The 16,672-nt window shown below is 40.2% G+C and overlaps 1 protein-coding gene across 1 annotated transcript in view; it reads left to right on the top strand.

Moving 5' to 3' along the window:
- Window positions 1-16,672, top strand: part of wasla (WASP like actin nucleation promoting factor a) — a 140,276-nt gene that overhangs the window by 118,311 nt on the left and 5,293 nt on the right. The window contains exon 8 of the mRNA XM_060914775.1: window positions 1,615-1,768. Coding sequence (XP_060770758.1) covers window positions 1,615-1,768 — 154 coding nt within the window. The remainder of the gene's footprint in view (window positions 1-1,614; window positions 1,769-16,672) is intronic.

The following is a 16,672-nucleotide window of genomic DNA, read 5'->3' as shown; positions in this document are numbered from 1 at the left end:
GCATGTCTTTTGGACTGTGGGGGAAACCGGAACACCCGGAGGAAACCCACGCGGACACGGGGAGAACATGCAAACTCCACACAGAAAGGCCCTCGCCGGCCACGGGGCTCAAACCCGGACCTTCTTTCTGTGAGGCGACAGCGCTAACCACTACACCACTGTGCCACCTGAGTAAAATACTATTTTAAATAAATTGGCTGTATGTTGAATTAAACGACTTCACTGGACTCCAGGCTCGGAGAGCAGTCTGTAATGGTAAGGGTCTACTTGTTTATGCCCCTGACACCACTCTTGTGTCGAAACGCTCGTACTACGGCACTAGTTTGCTTATTTGTTTTATTAACTTGTTTATTTCCATTTATTACGGGGAGACGCAGTCATAAACCTGCTTAATGCACTCCCATAAATCAGTTATGATTTTGTTTATATCTCGATCTTGTCGCATATATTGTCACCATGTGTAAAATAATTGATAGTGCGTATGAAAAAGGTTTTGGACGAAATGACTCAACTGATCCCATCAGCACTCACGGAGCACTGTTCGAACAAATTATTGGACCTGAGCTAGCTGTTGTATAATAGTTTATATCTCTCATACTACGTATGCATCATGTTAGACATATTGCGGGTTATGTTGTTGTTTATTATTATACTGTGGGCGGCACGGTGGTGTAGTGGTTAGCGCTGTCTCCTCACAGCAAGAAGGTCCGGGTTCGAGCCCTGTGGCCGGCGAGGGCCTTTCTGTGTGGAGTTTGCATGTTCTCCCCGTGTCCGCGTGGGTTTCCTCCGGGTGCTCCGGTTTCCCCCACAGTCCAAAGACATGCAGGTTAGGTTAACTGGTGGCTCTAAATTGACCGTAGGTGTGAATGTGAGTGTGAATGGTTGTCTATGTGTCAGCCCTGTGATGACCTGGCGACTTGTCCAGGGTGTACCCCGCCTTTCGCCCGTAGTCAGCTGGGATAGGCTCCAGCTTGCCTGCGACCCTGTAGAATAGGATAAAGCAGCTAGAGATGATGAGATGAGATTATTACACTGTGCTTTATGCATTGTAGTTGGAATGTAGAATATATACCACAAGATAAAAAGAAGGGTAAGACATTTCTCAATAGAAAGAAAGCAGTGTACATTGCTTGTACTTGTACAAAAACTAGTACCTTTTGGGTAGTACGTTTTGGTTTTGTGTAATGGGTCGTTATTCTATTACCCAAAAAAAAACCTACCACAAGGTGTCAGGATTGGACTAAATGTCCGTCCCAGTCAATAACTCAACTTAATCAAATCAGCCAGTAATGCTACATAATCAAAAATTCTATCCATTTTTCTTTTTTCTAGGAATTTCTGTACGTCTGTATATAAAACCCTTACCGTTAATTTGCTCTGTGTATACAAAGCATTTATTAAAGAAAAGCGCAACCATTTCTTCTAATTTAGAATTGACACCAGTAAGGAATTGCTCGATAATTAATTAATTAATTTTGAATCAATTCTTTTTTGTTAACAGAAGTTTGAAAACAAACTGCTTTTCATTGATCAAAGATTTTAAACAAGTTTAGTACTTCTGTTTATTATTTCTGATATTTGATATGAAATTGATTGCTTATGCCTGCATTTCAGTTGAACAACCTGGACCCAGAGCTGAAGAATCTGTTTGACATGTGTGGCATCTCTGAAGCACAACTCAAAGACAAGAAAACGTCAAAAGTGATTTATGACTTCATCGAGAAGAAAGGCGGCGTGGAGGCTGTTAAGAATGAACTGAAGAGACAAGGTGAGGATTTAGTGTTGCTCATACCACTAGTACAGGTCGTTAAAAAGTTTGAATTCCAGCCCACAGTCATTAATAACGTATTAATAAAACATTTGTTTGAACTTGGAGGCAGCGTAAGGTAATAAAGGTTTAATCAAAGAAGCTCTCGCTGATTTTCACAGGAACGTAAAAAGAATCCGAAAGCAGTTTTGTCAGAGGCAGTGATTTCATGCTGAATATAAACAAGGCTATTTGGCCGGCCAGTCTAAAATAATTTGGCTAGGATTTCATGAGTTAACAAAGAACTTGCTGTGCAACATAATTGTTTTAATTTCAGTTTAGCTTTTGAGTGTTCCTGATTTTGCTTAGACAAAATTACACTTGATTCCTTCCCTCTCACATCTTTACAAGATGTACGTCTGTATTTATGACTTTGTGACTCTCTCTCGGTAGACATAACAGTCGCCTGATTACATATACTGTGTAGCCAAAGGTTTGTGGACACCTGACTATGTATTTATAGACCTTGCTTTGAGCACTGTAAAGTTGGAACAATATTGGTCTTGCGCGGTTAGTCCCAGTGATAGGAATTTGTAATGCTACAGCATACAAAGGCATTCTTTACAATTGTGCTTCCAACTATTTTGCAGCGGTTTGGGAACGGCCCATATATGGGTGTGGTGGTCATATGTCCACATACTTTGTGGCAGTCTAGTTTGTGTTGAATGCAGATCCAATCCCAGGAATACTGGAGGTGAAGCAGGAATACACATTGGATGGGATTCAGTGTTTCCCCACAGGATTTTGAGAGACTATGGCAGGGCTCGACATTAAGGACTGCCCGATTGCCCGGGGCAAGTGAAACCTGCATTCGGGCAAGCGGGATATGTCCCCGACATGCCCGGCCAGGCAAGAAGGAGCATATATTACGAACTAGCACCACAAAAATTAGGCTTTTTGATCCTTTATTTCAGTTCCTAAGTGTCCCCTCACTACTTATCTGCTATTATGTCTTGGCTGTTTTCTTAGTCTCGGTTTCATTTACTGCTTGGCAAGTTATTTTATATACCCACACTGTTGTAGTATGGTACACGTACTGTTTATAGACCCCTTGTGCATGATGTCACGCGTCACGTGATAATTACAGCTGGGGTCAGACAGACACCGTCTTTCATGGAAGCAGCTTAATCTGTCTTCAATGTGGTTAATTTTTGACCCCTTGTGCATGATGTCACGCGTCACGTGATAATTACAGCTGGGGTCAGACAGACACCGTCTTTCATGGAAGCAGCTTAATCTGCTTAATCTGTTGAATGCAGATCCAATCCCAGGAATACTGGAGGTGAAGCAGGAATACACATTGGATGGGATTCAGTGTTTCCCCACAGGATTTTGAGAGACTATGGCAGGGCTCGACATTAAGGACTGCCCGATTGCCCGGGGCAAGTGAAACCTGCATTCGGGCAAGCGGGATATGTCCCCGACATGCCCGGCCAGGCAAGAAGGAGCATATATTACGAACTAGCACCACAAAAATTAGGCTTTTTGATCCTTTATTTCAGTTCCTAAGTGTCCCCTCACTACTTATCTGCTATTATGTCTTGGCTGTTTTCTTAGTCTCGGTTTCATTTACTGCTTGGCAAGTTATTTTATATACCCACACTGTTGTAGTATGGTACACGTACTGTTTATAGACCCCTTGTGCATGATGTCACGCGTCATGTGATAATTACAGCTGGGGTCAGACAGACACCGTCTTTCATGGAAGCAGCTTAATCTGTCTTCAATGTGGTTAATTTTTGTGCTGTTTTTGCTTGTTCAAACAGAGAAATAGATCAAAGGCATTACCGTCTCCCCGCTGTAAAGAAAAATGTTAACAAATAGAAGCAAATGCTTCAAGAGCCACGAAGAAATGAGTGGTTAAAGAATATGAAGAGAGGAGCTCAGCCTGAAAACTCCAGAGAAATTCACAATTGTATTTAAAATGTATTTTACAAAAACAAAGTCGGAAGTGAGGATGGAAGAGTTTGCTTAAGAATCTCGTGGGGTTTTTTTGTTTGTTTTTTGTTTGTTTGTTTTTTCTGCTCTCATTCGAGTTAACTCCTTCATGAAAGTGTTTGATTTTCTTAAAGGTGAAGCAGCTTCTTTATTCGACACAGAAAATCCAGATTGGTTTCAAACAACTCGGGCATAAAAAACTCCACAAGGAAAGACATGCACGATAAATCCTGAAAGAACAGAGAGAGCTGGAGCTTTTTTTTTTTCTGTTATCAGATGAACACAGTCCTGTGCGCACATATCATCCACCTCTAGGTTTTATTAATAAAAATAAAAAAAACCCACTGCGTCATGACAGACCAGCTACACTGATTCAGTTACAGGTTGCCAGGTCTGTATAAAACAACCTAAACACTCAACAATAATTTTAAACTCAAACATTATCCTGTCTGTCATGACACAGTGCGGGTTTTTTTTTTTTCCTCTTTAAACCTAGAGGTGAATGATATAACAAGACGTAAATATTCTCAAACACAGTACTGTTCAAAATCTTGGCACCCTTTTGTTTTCCTCATACAAACTTTTGTTATTGATTTTCTATTTTATGATTTCTACATTATCGAGTTATGAACCTACAGTCTGAGAGAGTTCTACGCAAACACACTGAACTTTACAACAGCTGCATGTATGTGAAATGGAAATAAATCAACTAAGGCAGGAAAAACTATTTTGAATAAAATTGTCCGTTACAAGTAAAAGTAAAAAGCAACCAATAACCAAGCTTAATAATAAACTTAATCAATAACCAAACTTCAACTTAATGTGTGATCTTCATTTTATGTTGCAATTCACAACTATTCTATGGTTTTCCTAAAAAAATAATAATAATAAAGTAGTACTTGCAAAATGGGGGGGCAAGTGGGTATAAAAGTTAATGTTGAGCCCTGGATGGTGGGGGGGACTCTATCAGAGTCCAGGGGTATGCTTCCCCATCGAATTTATTTATTTTTATTTTATTTTTTAAAAATGGGAAAAAAATATATTTCCAAGTTGCATGCATCAGTGTGGTGCACTTTGAGAGCAAAATGAAGAGGTTAGGTCTATGAAGAACTTTTGTGTTCTGAACGTGTTTATGCTTTAGTAACTTAAACACGCTGGTTGTACCGGTATATGTATGAACGGTGATCACACGAGAATAATTGATGACCTTAAAAAAATAGTTTAATTTTATCCAAAAATAGACCCATTTTTAACTTCAACTTGATTAGTTACCTGAAGATCCAACTTGCTCCTCAGAGGCTGAAAATGGTTACGATGTCGGAGCATGTTTATGACGTAATCTTGTGTGTTTGACACCATGCCAGACACAGCAAAGACTTCAACAAAGCATCACGTCTCAGAATTCGCTGAAATATCACAATAGCTCTGGTTAGAGCATGCAGTCATGTATTTTGAAGGACGTAAATGTGCTACCAGTTCTGTTAACTTTACAGACTCAAACAAGCTCAAACTCAGCATTACGTTACGTTACATTAATGGCGTTTAGCAGACGCTGTTCTCCAGAGTGACGTACAGCATACCCAGAGCAGCCTGGGGAGCAGTTGAGGGTTGGGTGCCTTGGTCAAGGGTCCTTCAGCCATTCGTGCTGGTCGAGGGAATCAGCAGCACTCCGTTTTAAAGCGAGGAGATCAGTCAGACACACTGCCGTTCATGTTCCCTAACTACACTAAAGTTTAATTAATGCTGATCATTAATGATGACTTTGGCGTTGATATTTGTTTGCGGTCTTACATTGATGATTGTGTTTAGGCTCATGGACAGCTGTAGTGGATACTGTTAATGTTACTTATTGCAAATCAAATGGTTGTTGTCTCCACAAAATGCTTCATGTCTTGGGTGCAGCTTGTTGACAAGTCAGTCCCGTGTGTGTGTGTGTGAGAGAGAGAGAGAGAGAGAGAGAGAGAGAGAGAGAGCATGCATGTGCACAGTGGGAGAGGGAAAAGGGTAGTGGTAGTGAAGGATACTTTGGTGAACTAATGGGGCAAAACGCTGCGTTGTTTGGAATGAGAAGAGTAAAAATATTTTCAGTTCATTATGAAACCGTGGTGGGACAAATTAGACTATGGTGTGCCGCCCCAGTCTAGGTAATTTAATGGGAAACATTGGGATTCGTGTCTAGGGGCAATTTGGCATAGCCTGTCCACCTACTGAATTTTTTGAGAGTATTGGAGGAAACTGGAGGACCTCCTAGCATGCATCACTCAGTGCATTTACATGCACATAGAGAAAATCGAATTTCTGCCGTAGCTCGACTGAAATCGAAGTTCTAAATTAGAGCCCTGCACTCCCGCGGGAGTCCTGCGGGACCCGCCGCAAAGCAGTGCGGCGCGGGACAAATTTTGGAAGCTCATTGCGGGCGGGACCGGAAGCGCACATATGCGAGCAGGAGTGCAGATATGCGGCGCGGGCGGGAGCGGTGATAAGCTGCAGTCCCGCTAACTACAAACGTGTTTGAAATAAAATTTATAAATTATTAATTTGTCTATCATATATAATTTGTGCTGGATATTTCATTTGGCTTTAATAAAAACATTTTAAGATGCCTAAATTTGCAGAGAGAGTCAGATTGCGTGAGGAATAGCATCTTAAATTCGCCATTGATCACCCTAACAGGAAATCCTTTGATCATTCTAATGACTCGCCGTTCACACCCAGCTAGCAAGAGAACCATGAGTGAAGTGATTTACTGCTTGAGTTAGTCTACAACTCTAATCAGAGAGACAGGTTACACAGTGACGGTAGGCTTGACTCAATGCTATCCCAGAAATCCTTCCTGTAATATGCAAATTTGGCTGTCCAATCAGAGGCGGCCAAATTTGCATATTACAGGAAGGATTTCTGGGATAGCATTGAGTCAAGCCTACCGTCACTGTGTAACCTGTCTCTCTGATTAGAGTTGTTCACTCATGGTTGTCTTGCTAGCTCTGCTTTGCAATAAAAAAAAAAAAAAAACACAACATTGGTACAAAGCAAGCCCATTCACTTTTTTATGCTGATCAGAGAATTACAATGGTTTCTCATGTAACAAAAATGTGCAATTCGCTATTAAATATTTTAATCGCTTGACAGCACTAATTATTATTATTAGAGACACTACATGCTGAATTCAGAAACAAGGTAAATAATAACGAACGTGAGCTGTAGATATTTATGCTCAAATCCACTCAAAGTAGGGGGCGGGGCACCATCACGCTGTGTCAAGACAAGAACTTTCCTGAGAAATAACGCGAACGTCTGCATCATGCGGGATTTGCGGGTGGGAGCGGGACAAAATATGGCAGGCGCGGGCGGGAGCGGGACTGAAAATCATAATTCTTTGTGGGCGGGAGCGGGACTGAAAATCATAATTCCTTGCGGGCGCGGGCAGGAGTGGGACTGCACAATGCGGGCGCAGGCAGGAGCGGGACTGAAAAATCCGACCCGCGCAGACTTCTATTCTAAATGCCATGGAAACACAGCTCGGCTGAAATCGAACCGAACATGATTTCTCGTAATCGAGCTACACGACCTAGATTATGCTATTGTAGCCGAGCTACTTGGTGCATGTAAACCCTATCGAGCTACGTAGTCGAGCTGCTTACTTCAGCACTGCCCCTTCCGGAAGTGACAAGTGACGAGACCACAAGCGGGAAACACAACAGCCTCGGTCGGCATGACAACAGTAGTAGAAACGTGACCCCTCACCGAATCCAGGGACACATGTCGGCCGAAACGAATCCAAGATAATCGCAAAAGAAGCATTTTTTTTTCGAAATTTGTGATTTTTGTTTTTTTCCATCATGTGCAAGTTGAGATCTTGAAGAACGCAATCAGTATTTCAGAGAATAAATTGTTTTGTTGGAAAAGCATACATTTTTTGTTGCAGATTGTCTCGTTTTTGTCAGGACTGTAGCCTGCTGGGGGGTGTGGGTAAATTACCATATGGGCCATTCACATGATGATTTAAGTCTTTTGTTGTTTTTTTTTGCGAATCAGCTGTATGATGCGAGCTGAGCGCATGGCTACTTAGCTGCATACAGGCATGTAATTTCACTATGGAATGAGCAAGCTAAACAGAGCGCAGAGGAGCTGAAACACCGCGAAGCAAACAGACACACGGTATTTACATCGGCGATAACCATTTCTAGCAAAAAAAACGCAATCTCATTTTCCAGATTGAATGAAATACTTGAATGATCGGATTATACACGGACCGTTCTAGGATTACATTCCATCGGCATTGGTGTGTGCAAGGCAAGTTTATTTATATAGCACATTTCATACACAGTGGCAGTTCAATGTGCTTTACAGAAGTAAAAGCAAAACAGTAAACAATAGAAAATAAAATTACATAAAATAAATAGGGAAGAAAATTAATAAGAATTAAACAATAGTAGAAATAAAATGAGTTCAATTTAAAAAAAAAACAGCAGAATAAAATAGAATAAAAGTTAAGTAAAATTTAAAACATGGAGAGACTGTAAAAGTAAAGAGTTTAAAACATGTAGAGATGGCAATATTAATAATTTAGCAGAAAGCATCTGAGAACAGCTTGGTCTTTAGTCTAGATTTGAAGCTGCCAACAGCAGGAGCATTTTTGATGTCCTCTGGCAGTTGGTTCCATAGCTGCACTGCATAGTAGCTAAAAGCTGCTTCACCACACTTTGTTTTAACAACAGGTTTTAACAGTAAATTTTGCTGCTGCGATCTGGTAGATCTGATTGGGTTAGGCCGCTGCAACATATCAGAGAGGTAATTGGGCCCTGTACCATTTAGAGATTTGTACACCAGCAGCAATGCTTTAAAGTCAATTCTGTAGCTTACCGGAAGCCAGTGAAGGGACCTTAGAATTGGAGTAATGTGCTCTGTTCTTTTTGTTCGTGTGAGAACCCTAGCTGCTGCATTTTGAACCAGCTGAAGTCGTTTGACGTTTATTTTTGGCAGGCCTGTGAAAAGGCCATTGCAGTAATCAACCCTACTAGAGATGAAGGCATGTATAAGTTTTTCCAGATCATTTTTTGACATAAGTCCTCTTAGTTTGGAAATGTTTTTTAGGTGATAAAATGCCGTTTTAGTGATTGCTTTCATATGCCTCTCAAAGTTTAGCTCGCTGTCAATGAAAACACCAAGATTTTTAACCATTTCTTTTGTTTTAATCCCCTTTGTGTCAAGAATAGTGGTAATCCTGAGTCTTTCATCTTTTTTTCCAAATAGAATTACTTCTGTTTTATCTGTGTTCAGCTGAAGAAAATTTTGTGACATCCAGTTGTTGATTTGATTGATACACTGGTAGAGACATTCAAGGGGGGCATAATCATTAGGTGATAGAGCAAGATAAATTTGGGTATCATCTGCATAGCAGTGATATAAAATTGAATTGTTCTTGATAATTTGCCCAAGTGGGAGCATATAAAGGTTGAATAGTAATGGTCCAAGAATCGACCCCTGGGGGACACCACAGGTCAAGGACATTGACGCTGAGATACAATTTCCCATGGTAACAAAGAAGCTTCTATCTTTTAAGTATGATTTTAACCAATTGATAACTTTACCAGTCAACCCAACCCAATGTTCAAGTCGATATAGCAGTGTGTTGTGATCAACAGTATCAAAAGCTGCACTGAGGTCCAGTAATACCAGGACCGATGTTTTGCCTGCATCAGTATTAAGACGTATGTCATTTATAACTTTAATCAGCGCTGTTTCAGTGCTATGATTGGCACGAAATCCTGATTGAAAGTTTTCAAAACAGCTGTTTGATATCAAGAAGGCAGTTAATTGATTGAAGACAATTTTTTCAAGGATTTTCCCGATGAATGGTAGATTTGATATTGGCCTGTAGTTATTTAATACTGAAGCATCCAGATTATTCTTTTTAAGTAGGGGCTTTACAACGGCTTTTTTCAAGGACACAGGAACAATGCCAGTCTCTAGGGATGTATTTATGATTTGAAGCACATCTGTACTTATAAGATATAGAACAAACTTAAAAAAGTTGGTGGGCAGAATGTCCAATTCAGATGCTGAGGAACTGAGATTTTGTACAGTTTTTTCAAGAGTCTCATAATCAATTAAACAAAATTCTGACATTGTGTTGATGTTATCTGTCTGTGTCACTGGTGATTGCAGTTTTTCAATTATTTGCAACTGAGATATATTATGAGCAATATTATGTCGTATTTTATCAGTTTTACCTTTAAAGAAGGATGCAAACTCATTGCATTTATTAACTGAGAGAAGTTCAGGTGCTAATTGTGGTGGGGGATTAGTTAGCTTCTCTGCTGTTGAAAATAGCACACGGGCATTGTTCATATTCCTGTTGATGATGTTGGAGAAGAAAGACTGTCTTGCTTTACGGATTTCATAATTATATTTACAAAGCATCTCTTTATGGATTTGATAATGGATGTGAAGTTTAGTTTTGCGCCATTTTCTTTCAGTCTTTCTACATTCTCTCTTTAACAGTTTAACAGCTGGGTATTGCTTCCATGGTGCTTTCTGCTTATCATTGACTCTTTTTGATTTTGAATGGAGCAATATCATCCATAATTTGGGTCATATTTAAATAAAAAATTTCCAGTAAATCATCTACAGAGTCTGACATTTTGGTTGAGATCCGAGAGAGAGCTTGCTCAAAGAGAACACGTGTTGTCGTTTATGACTGTCCTACCCATAGTCATTGAGCTGTTCTGAATGTGAGGAGACATAGAAACGTAAGAGAAAACGCAAAAATGATCAGATAAGGCCAGGTCAGCAACAGTAGTAGAAACAGTAAAACCCTTTGTGATGACGAGGTCAAGGGTATGACCACGAGAGTGGGTCGGCCCCTGTACATGTTGTACAAGGTTGAAGTTGTCAATAAGTGCAAGTAGTTCATTGGCATAGGTGTTTTCAGGATTATCTACATGCAAGTTAAAATCCCCAGATATAATAAGACAGTCAAACTCTAAGCAAATGACTGACAACAGTTCACCAAACTCTTCCAGAAAAACTTTGGCTGAATGTCTCGGAGGCCTGTAAATAGTTAATAATAATATGTTAGGAGAGCATGTAACAAGTGCACATAAGTGTTCAAAGGATGTAAAATCACCAAGTGAGGATCGTTTACATTGAAAAGAGAATTTGAATATATTTGCGATCCCTCCACCTTTCCCATGTCAGGTAACATTCATAAAATTAAAATTTGGGCGAGTTGCTTCAATAAGGGTGGTAGCACTATTTGCTTGATCCAGCCAAGTTTGTTAGAAGCAAAAAATCAAGATTATGTTTGCAGATAAGATCATTAATTAAAAATGACTTGTTTGAAAGTGATCTAACGTTCAGAAGAGCTAGCTTTACAGAAAGTCTAGAAGTAATATCCACTTGGGCACTCTGATGTTTTGAAACAGGAAGGAGACTAGACTGGTTTACCCCCTGGGTTAAATATGCTCTATGTTTTCTATTTCTTATCAACACAGGAATAGAGAATGGCATAGGCATACTGGGTCCCAGCTTGTTTTCAAAACTACACCCAATGCAGGGACCCCCAGCACATCATACTAGACTTTGTTTATGTTCCATTTTGTTTGAGATTGAGAGGATTGGAGATGTCATGGATCTTTTTAGATGGTGAAAAAGATTGGTAGCCAGCTGAAAGTCCTGGGCGAACACAGTTCAGTCTGTTGGTTGATTTTTGATGAACTGGGTACACAGCTTGTCACGACAGATTTGGGCTGGAAAAAGAGAGTGTAGCCATTTGCATCAGTCTTTGCATACTATTTGGGAAATCCATGCAAGGGGGAGACGGAGATGGTACTATAAAATCAGAAGAGCGAGACTTTGGTGAGGCCTTTGTAAGTGTCTCCATGACTGTCTCTGTGGTGACTGTCTCACTGATTGTCTCTGTGATAGTTGCATGGGGTCGAGAAGTGGACGAAGCAACCTTGACATGGTTATCTTTAGTCAGGTCCTTAATCTGGATGGAATCGCATGATAAAATCTCACGCTCACATTCTCCGTGTGATTGTTGTTGTCCTTGGCAGTCTGCCCCAGATGGTTCTTGGCAGTCTGCTCCAGATGGCTGTGTGTCCTTGGTGAAGACTTGCATAGATGATTGTTTTGGCATTGCAGAGGAATTGTTTGTTTATAACTAGGTCAATCTGCGACATCTTATCAACTGTTCTCTTCAATGTTGACTGAGAGAAAATTGCAAGTCTATAATGATCTGCTAAAACTTTGGTCCCAATCCAGCTGAGTTCAGTGCTGTTTGGCTTGAAAAATTCTCTGCGATTCCAGAAAAGGTTAAATTTGTCTATAAAGTTCATACCAGATGAAAAACAAGTTTTTCCAAGCCAGGTGTTAAGACTGAAAAGTCGACTAAATGCAAAACTTCCCCTTGCAGGAAGTGGGCCACTGATAAAAGATTGTATTCCGGTCTTATAGAGATGAGAAAAGAGTTTTTTGAAGTCCTCTTGGACAAACAGCTGTTCTCTGAAAACATCATTTGCTCCCACATGCACAACAATACGTTTGATAGTTTTATGCTCGGACATGAGTTTCAAAATGCTGTCTTTTGTGTCAGAGATGGATGCATTTGGAAGGCAGCAAATAATCATTCCATGTCCTTTTAAATGTCTTACAGTGGAATCACCAAGAACAAGGGTTGTGGGATCAGGTGGTGTTTTGAGCTGCTTTTTGCCTCTTCCCACAGCTCTTCGGTTGTGATGTGTTCGATGTGTTTGTCTGCCTGAAAATTCCGCTTCCACATCCCTGAGGCATTCAAATTTGTTCTGAAGCCTTATGGGCTGTGGATTTTCCATAGGATTGTAAATCCTATTGTAATTTGTAGACCTAGCTCTATTTCTGATAGCATGGCTGTGGAGCATGGGTCGCACAGTATCAGAACAAGCTGGTGTTGAGGTAATAACTCTTCTGTTTTTATTTTCATCTGTACTCACATTTTGCCCTGTTGGATCAATTAATTCATCCACTCGATCTGCAATGTCATCGGCTTGTCGGGGTACATTCTCTGCATTCTCAGCCACTGTTTCTGTACTCCTTTCCTGAGATATTGCTCTTAATTCGTCAGTCTTTGGCAGAGCATCAATCTTTGATTCCAGGATAGAAATCCTCTGTTCTAGTTCTGTGCATTTTCTGCAGGATCTCCTGGATTTTTTGCCCCCTGGCATTTTGTTTTAAAAGCTAACTTATCTTATAAAGATGAAAAATAAAATGAAGAAATAGTGGAAATTAAATTAAAATTAAAAGCTTATAAAGATGAAAAATAAAATAAAGTAGTGGAAATTAAATGAGAAAGTAAAGTAAAATAAAGATCAAGCAGGAGCAAAGCAAAGAAGCGTCCTACTCGCTTGAGTAGGAGGAGCAGAAAAAGGCGCCGTTTCTCTTTCTGATGGGGTAAGTTTATTAATCTAAGGCTGTGTGGTTATTTTTGCATGTAACGGAGAGTGTTGTGGTTTGGTTAAGCCTAGGTCACAACCGGACGTACGATTTTTTGGCCGTGCGATTTTTGGCGTTTCCCAAATCACTGCTTTTTTTTTTTTTCATGGAGAAAGACGCGCGTTGGCCGTAAGTTTCTCTTGCAACCTGAAAAAAACATAAGCGCCCGTAGAGTTTGTTTGACATGACAAAGAACCTCTGCGGCCGGTCTGCGGCTCGAAAATCAGCACATCACACGCGCGCTCTCGTGCGTTTTTTGCGTGTAGACCGGCCGTAGGAGCACGTACGGCCGGTTGTGATCGAGGCTTTACATGAAACTAGTGTTGTTAGTTGTGTCATCATTGTGCTATCTTTTTCTTACGGTATGAGTAATTTTTCAACCACAAAACGTTAAAGTATACTTTAGGACTTATTTTTGTACTTCATAATTGTGTTGGGCATACTTTGCATGGAAGGAAAATTGACGTGGTGATCTTTGTTTACATGAAAGTAGCATCATGCTAGCTAGTAGGGGGTAGGGCTTTCCTTAATGTCATGCAGATGAGCAGCATTATGTGCCCGCCCTGCACCCAGAGTAACTGAGATGGAAAACTTTGAGGGCGATTTTCTCCCTTTCCTGTTTTAAGAAGTATACACTTTCAAAAGGCCACACATTCTTCAAATATTGTCAGATCTCCACATGGAGACATCATTGGAAAGCTTAGAAACTGTACTTTCTGAATCTGTCAATAACTCAAAATGCCCCTGGGCGGACATGTGTCCCTGGATTCTGTTTTCTGATATATATATATATATAAAATATATATCGATGTTGCTGTCCTCATCATCGTTCTTCTTGTGAACACGGAACTGATAACTGTTTACTCTTGAATAGCTTTGAATAGCTCTTCATGACGACAACCGGAAGTGTACCAACACGATGGGGCGTGTAGCGCCACCTGTGGCTCGGGTGCACAATGTACCTCACACAATAGCTCGATTTCCTTGTGTGCATGTAGGATTGGATTTCTCTGGCACCCCTGCTGGGACCCTTAGCTCGATTACCGACAGTAGCTCGATTTGGATGTGCATGTAAACGTACTGACTGTATCCCACCAAACAGGACAAATGGTCCAAATATTTGAGCAATATCACACAAACATGAGTACTGTTGTACTGAATGCTCCTGATTATTCAGCTAGCGTGAGCTTGCTTTTATACAAAAGTTGTGTAAACAAAAAAAAAAAATTAACTTTGTGTAACTGACATTTCGGCAATGAAAATAGTTCCTAAAGAAGCCACAGCTGGATAGTGTTGCTTGTTGCCATGCACCATGCAGACTGACCGCTCGTATGGTTTCAGTGACACAAACTATTGCTAGAACTGTAATTTCACGTAGTGAAGATAGACGAGCAGAGTGATGCACACAGTGAAATGTACCAGTGCTGTGATACTAAATCTCAGCACTCCTGTGCAATTAAATTTTTAACTTTTGCATCAAATGCCAATTAGGGGGAAAATGTTTGCAGACAGCTAGTGAATTTCAGGAGTCAACATGTTGCCGTGGCTCCTTTGGAAGCATGATGAAGCAGATTGAATGGCCATGAAGTTGGTGTGTGCGTGTGTGTGTGAGAGAGATCAATATTTCACTTGCTCTATGTGTACACCCAAAAGTTACATTTAAACTCGTAGGTGACTGAGCATTTTGGTGACCACTTCCTTTGTTAACCATTTACTGATCCTCGAAATCTCCTGCCCTTGTGTACGGAGCTCTGTGAATTATGCAAAAAGCAGTTTAGAGAAGGATCTCTTCCTATAAAGGCCTCCATATTATCAAACATTTCTTGAAATCAAATAATCAAGGGACGATTTAAACAAAGTTGTATATTTTATACGTCTGTCTCATTTGTCTTTAGGTCCCCCCAGGTGGAATGGTAGGTGTAGCCAACTTTTTTTTTTTTTTTGTCCCCTTTAGCTGGAATCTGACAGTAGATTTGCATGCACTAGATGTTTTAAGTGATTGTTAGTGTGGTGTGTGAAGTTTTGGCTGAGTTTGTGTACATGGCTTTCAGATTACTTCTTAAAGAGCCCATGAAACGGTGAGAGGATTTTGATTTAATTCCATATGCTGTTGTAGTGGATGGATGGATGGATGGATGGATGGATGGATTTAAGCGTTCTGGAGGGCAGTTCATTGTACACAAAGTATTTGCCCCCCAAAGTTTCATTATTTTCCATGAGGTGACCCTGAAAAATTAAAAGTAATTTTCGAAGCAAGTGCTTTTGTATTTCTGAAATGCCTACTGTTGATGCCATGGGCCCTTTAAGAGTTCTTGACATTTAATGGATGAGTGGCTGCAGGTTTCACGGGTGTGTGTGTGTGTGATCTAATAATAAGTTGCTGATCATTGATAGAACACCAGTTTGAAATGCATCGAAAGAAAATAACTGTCTATTTCACAGTTTGTGTCTTTTTAGTTTCTATATTATGGAATAAATAAATTAATAGTTGTAGTTAAAGATAAAATGGATAAATAATTGTGTAAGACAAGAGAAGTGTGCAAAGGTTACTATTTCAGTAGGATGGCAGCACAGCACAATACAGTACTTATAGACAGTACATAGACAGTATCTTCTACGTTCCCACAACAGCAGTAACAGGACTATAATGGCACAGGGGTGCAAAAAGCAGCAAACTCGCTGCAGGTGTGTAAAAGTTATGGCACACTAGGCCAAATTGCATACTTGGTGCTTTTTTTTTTAAATAGTAAAATAAAGTAAACACAACCTCTGCAGCAATCTGTTAAAGTACTGTACTGCAAATGTTAACCAACAGTTATTTTTATATTTGATTAAATATAAATTATAATGTGCAGAATTTTTGACACCCTTCCAGGTATAAACTTACTTAACTTCTTAGTCTTTGATTTATTTGTTTGGACTCATTACGCAGGTCAAGAATGGTCATTCAGAATTGTTAGCTGATGGTAATTCCGGAGCGTAATAAATTCTGACTCTTGTGCCAATACCATACAGCCATGGACTCCTCTAAGCAGCTGACTGTGGATCTGAAAATGAAGCTAACTGATGCCTGAGCGAGGAAAGTTTATGCAAACAAAACTAGCGAAAGAAGAGTTCCGAGTGCTAAATATGTGACTAAAGAATGAGCAATAAGAGATACTAATCTGAAGTTCTAAGTAGATGAATCTTAAGTTTTGATTTGAAAAGAGAGAGGGAGTTACAAGATCTAATGTCGATGGGTAATGTGTTCCAGAGGTGAGGCGCAGCTACAACAAAAGAACGATAGCCATATGTCTTGAGATGGTAATCCACCAGCTTTAGAAGAGCAGCATTTGAAGATCTAAGTGTTCTTGTCGGGACGTAGAGCTGTACAGTATCACTGATCCAACCAGGCGCAGGATCATACGACCCTTTTGAAGGCCGGAAGTAGAATCTTGAAGTGGATACGAAAAG

This window comes from Neoarius graeffei, chromosome 2 (genome assembly GCF_027579695.1).
Source record: "Neoarius graeffei isolate fNeoGra1 chromosome 2, fNeoGra1.pri, whole genome shotgun sequence".
Classification (NCBI taxonomy): Eukaryota; Metazoa; Chordata; class Actinopteri; order Siluriformes; family Ariidae; genus Neoarius; species Neoarius graeffei.
Note: the sequence above shows the minus strand (reverse complement) of the source record. Positions and strands in the feature narration are given on the sequence as shown.